The sequence below is a fragment of the Diaphorina citri genome, unplaced genomic scaffold (genome assembly GCF_000475195.1).
Source record: "Diaphorina citri unplaced genomic scaffold, Diaci psyllid genome assembly version 1.1 scaffold2061, whole genome shotgun sequence".
Classification (NCBI taxonomy): domain Eukaryota; kingdom Metazoa; phylum Arthropoda; class Insecta; order Hemiptera; family Psyllidae; genus Diaphorina; species Diaphorina citri.
The window spans coordinates 52,019-56,826 of NW_007379486.1; the positions used below are offsets into that span (position 1 = coordinate 52,019).

General features: G+C 40.6%; 1 protein-coding gene across 1 annotated transcript in view; it reads right to left on the reverse strand.

The window, feature by feature from the left end:
• Window positions 1-4,808, reverse strand: part of LOC103518062 — a gene marked incomplete at its 5' end in the record, with an annotated part of 28,472 nt that extends 23,664 nt beyond the window's left edge. Inside the window, 1 exon segment of the mRNA XM_008483118.2 lies at window positions 2,880-4,808. Within this exon segment, the coding sequence (XP_008481340.2) occupies window positions 2,880-4,808 (1,929 nt within the window).

A 4,808-nucleotide genomic window follows, 5' to 3' on the forward strand; every position in this document is an offset into this window, starting at 1 on the left:
TATTCCTAACTAAGCTCGAAGATCTGAGCGATCTCTCAAGTCCCGGGCCGGGACACGTTTGAAATCAAACTAACTGGACCCAAAATGGCTGAGAAAATCTGATTGGTTGATTTTAAAAATTTACATAAGCCAGGCCTAGTTAGTTAGTTGTTAGTGCGTCTGCCTTTGTAAGCGCTAGGCCGCGGTTCGATTCCCACCCGGGTCGGATTTTATCGCTGATGGGATAATGTTCGTTCTCGGAACGACTGGCTTTCTCCTATCCTGTCTTCATCTCTCTCGATTTCGGGACGATAAGACCAAGTCAGTTACACTTCCCTCTGCAAACCTCTTGAGAAAAAAAAAAGAAAAAAAAAATACATAGGTTGTAAACTCAGCTTTTGTTCTGCTGTTCCCAAGGAATCCCACGAACTGTTTGTGTGATATTCTAGAAAACATGTTTGTATTTTGCGTGCGGCATGCTGATGTATTATTATGCCAGGCCAATCCACTTTCGCACTGCTCCCTCCTGGGTCTGTCAGACTGTTGAACGTGGGCGGAATAAGCTTTCGTCTTCAGATCGTCTGAGAGATCTAAGCGAAGTACCCAAGTTCGCGGGCCGGGACACGTTTTGAAACAGTACTGTGGCCGAATGATAAGCATCATCTTCAGATCGTCTGAGAGATTTAATTAGGAAACCACCACGTTCCGCGGTCTGTCAAGACTGCCACGAACGTGTGTGGCGATAATAAGACATGTTCGTCTTCGAGTTCGCACTCCTGAAGGAGATTCAATAGGTCGGCAAACCACTCTGACTGTTCCGGCTGGGTCTGTCAGACCTGTTGGAACGTGGTGTGTTGCTGCAATAAGCGTGTCGCAGCTTCAGATCGTCGTAAACATACTAGGCAGGAGCCCACCCACGTCCGGCGTTCATGTTCTTACCTACTCGGAGCGCAGAGTCGCTCATTGCTTACAGTACAGACATCGTCGTTCAGTTTACGACACGATCCATGCTCGTTCATTTCTACCTAAAGGGTCGGACGGAGTTCAGACCGTCCACCGATTCCGTTCACAGGTGACAGCAATATTCTCCCTCAACTCCTTTCGCATAGAAGACGTCGAATTTCCTCCCTTTTCCTTGCGCGTCGTGCGGACATAACTATGATGTTTTCCTCCAGGTTCGCTTCGTCTCGACCATGGCGAGTGGTTGTAAGGTGACCTATGATATCGCGGAGTGGGAGCCCTAGATGGTCCCAAGAGAAGTGCATAGCGTTGCGGCGTAGCAGACGCATCTGAGACCATGCGGTATGGACATTAGGGCGGAACGTTTGCTACTAGGGCAGATGTTGTGCGTTCATTCATTGCGGTGTTTGTGCGGAACCTTGAATCATGGTAGAAAATGCCAAGGTTTTCTTTTATGTCGCAGACATAAAAAAGACTTCCAGACTCGAAATATGTACCTTATCTCTTCATAACTTACGAAATCTCTTGTATGTCCCTTGAATAAATTAATTGCCAACTTTTTGAACTGTTATACTATATAATTCTCTTAGTTCATAGAGATAAAAGGGACTTGGAAAGTCTGGGACCATTCAATACCTCCCTGGTGTTTGGATGGAAGAGCTCTTCCAGCAGGAGAACCCTACCACTTTAAGAAAGAAAATCTAAAATATGCTAGCAGTAGCCTCTATTCTTTCTTTTGTGTAGGTAGAGTTTGGTTGGTTGGATGTTTGTAGTATTGTCATCTAAAGCTATGTCCACACGTAGTTGACGATCGACCATCGCTCGATGATCAATCGACGACCGTCGACTATGTGTGGACAGGTGGACACAGCTTAAAAATCTACTCACTGTATTTCCTGCATTTTCAGCACGGTTTCCAATGTACCAGGTCTATTTTCCGGTGGGGATGCCCTTGGAACTTTTGAAATATGCTGAAAACTTTTTTGCAGTTTACAAAGTCACGTATCTTGTTCGTTATTACTTATTTCATATGGAAACTCAGAACTAAGAAGAATTACTTTGTAAACTACATGATTTTGATTCGCGTCTGAATTACTACTGAGGTGTTGATGAGAAATGTTCTCTGGCATTTGCGTCTACTTGATTAATTTTCTCTTTAATTGCATAGTAAGAAAAATCAGTTCCTTCTACTTGTTATTCATAAAAAAACCCTACGGTTGTATTGATGTCTTATCATTACTCATGTCATTCACGTTCTTGTGTCTGGTGAATGTTTGCTCTTCCCTTGGAATTTGCTTTTACGTGTCTGGCGACATTCTGATGAATGTTAGTTTACGTTTACCCAGCGTCAGCTTTGAAAATACCCTTATTGTATTTGATCCTAACACTAACCTCCCCCACTCCCCTTGAAAGCTAGGGCATTCCTGTAAAAATTAGCTAGCAAGATGACAAAATGACATTTGTTTACTGGTAGGTAAATTCCCCGTTTATTTACAAACTCCATGTACAAAAATAAATTGCAAGGTTTTGGTAATAAAGTCATATCTACATTGCTATCAGTCATAGTAATCATAGTAACCCATAGGTGGCGGTGTTGTAATATTAATGATAACTTCATCAGGTATAGGCTCCGTGATAGCAATGGGTACAGGATCATGAACTTCTTCTACACTAGAGTTGAACAGAAAGTGTTTCACGTGTTTGTACGCTCTGTGTATTTTACTCTTCAAGTTACCTTTGAAATGTTTGATTTGGTCTTTGAGAGATAGCTTGTGAGGGCGGGTGGGAACGTAAGCTGTAGGAAAGATAGTAATTCTGTTGAAGATGAGTGGATTGTTAAGTTTATTAATCCAATCCCTGAGGAATGCAAATCTGCCGTGGACCGGTAGTTCAGTGAAGTTATGTTTGTCCAAAATGTATTGGATGTATTCCCGGAATATCTTGGTGTTGCCTTTGAACACATCTTCTATTTCTTTGGGCTGAGTCAGCCAGAATGGAATGATGTGAGAAAATCTTCTGCATTCAGTGGTTGATTTATATTGGTGAGCATATTGCCTGTCATCTTTATTGAAATACGAAATTGAAGTCATCTGCTTCTTACCCACTTCCATGTTTAACTTTACTGACATGTTCCTCACATTGTGTAAATATTTGGCGTATAGAATTTTCGGATCATTTTGGTCAAAGACGGATTCTTCAAACCAAGGTCTGTGAGTTTCTGTGTTCGTAGGCTTCTGTGTAAAGGTAGTTCTAGTTAGATTTAGACGTTTCATGATTTTTGCATGGACAAGGTCTATGTGAGCTCTACTGATATTAGGACCAATATCACCATGTTCGTGTTCTAATTCCATTCTTATGATTTCGTCAAACTTCTTTTTGTCGTACCTTTCTAATGATGCATAATCATATTTTTCAGAATTCTTTAGTGTAACGTCCTCTTTGTTATTGATAGCAACTTGAGTTGTTTGATAATAAGAGTGTTTCAAGTCCGAATTCTGTTCAGAATCTGGAGGATTGGTGATTTTGAAAGACTGGACATTGTCCAATAATTCATAATCAGGACCTCTGTCATCGTCGTCGCTATCTGTTGGTCTCGTAAAATCAACTTTACCCTCCGTGACTTCAGTTGTGTTTCTCTTTGGAAACATTGTGGAGATTGGTGTTATATTATTATTCATCACAACTAAAGTATTTGTATAATAGCTTGGTGTAGTGAGGTGCTCAAAAAGGTGTTCGTTTTCTTCATAGTAATCATGAAGAACTTTTTCCTTTCGCAACGCTCTCATCTCAATGTACAATCTCTGAATCTCTCGGTCTGTATTGTTCAAATGGGTTTTTATATCTTTGTATTGGTGATCCAGTGCTCTCTTTAACTGCACATATTCTGCATATTTTTCAGGATTCATACGCTCTCTTGAACCTCCCAATCCTCCCACTATTTCTCCTCGCTTTCTAATGTTTTCCAAATGCATTTCTATTGCTGCTGGCATAGGCATTTGTTCAATCATATTGGAAACATCTTCGTTGCTAGTCAGTTTGCTTTGTTCTGTGTTCAATGTACTTTGTTCTGTTTGTAGCTCACTTCGTTTTGTGGAAGCGTTTGCAACTGGCTCGGTATATTTTTCTTTCAGGGTTTTCACTAGATTTTCATAATATTCCTTTTCATAGTCCGCCATTGTGCTGAGGGATCTTTTTTTGTCATAAATACTTGTGCTATTCAAAATGACTTCAACGGGAGACGTTACAAACACATTCCAAAAGTTATCTGGTCCTGGAAACAAGGGGTTTGCTGTCTCAGCACTTTCATTTCTACTTTCATTTTCACTCATCATGTTACTGTCGTTTGACTTTTCCGTTGTCACTTGCTTTTCACTCTTATCATAGTTTGCATCATTTGTGTTTGGAATACTCCTCTTTTCTATTCTATTTGGTTCGTTATTTAGTTTCGTAGTTACATCCGGCGCATAATGATTTCTCTGCTGATTCATACATTTGTTAATGAAATCTACTCGATCTGCTAATGATATGGTGGATTGTTCTTCCTCTTCTTCTCCATGACTACCTTTCCGTTCATATTGGTATCTCAGATGATCAGTGTTCAGTGTTCTCTCATCATGTTGGTAATAGGTTACCGGGTTGTCTCTGTTGGCTTCATCCATAATATTCTGTAATGAGGCTGCTATTCTCTCATGTCGCGCTATCTCTTCACTGAGACTTCGTAGTCTTTTCAGACTCGCGTACTTGTTTAGATAGTTATTCATGTTTTTTGACAAATGATGAGTGACGTTATCATTATAAAACTCATGCACTGTAGTTGACTCTTCTTCTTGTTCGGTAGCTTGTTGAGCTTCTAACGTTTTGTTGGCTTT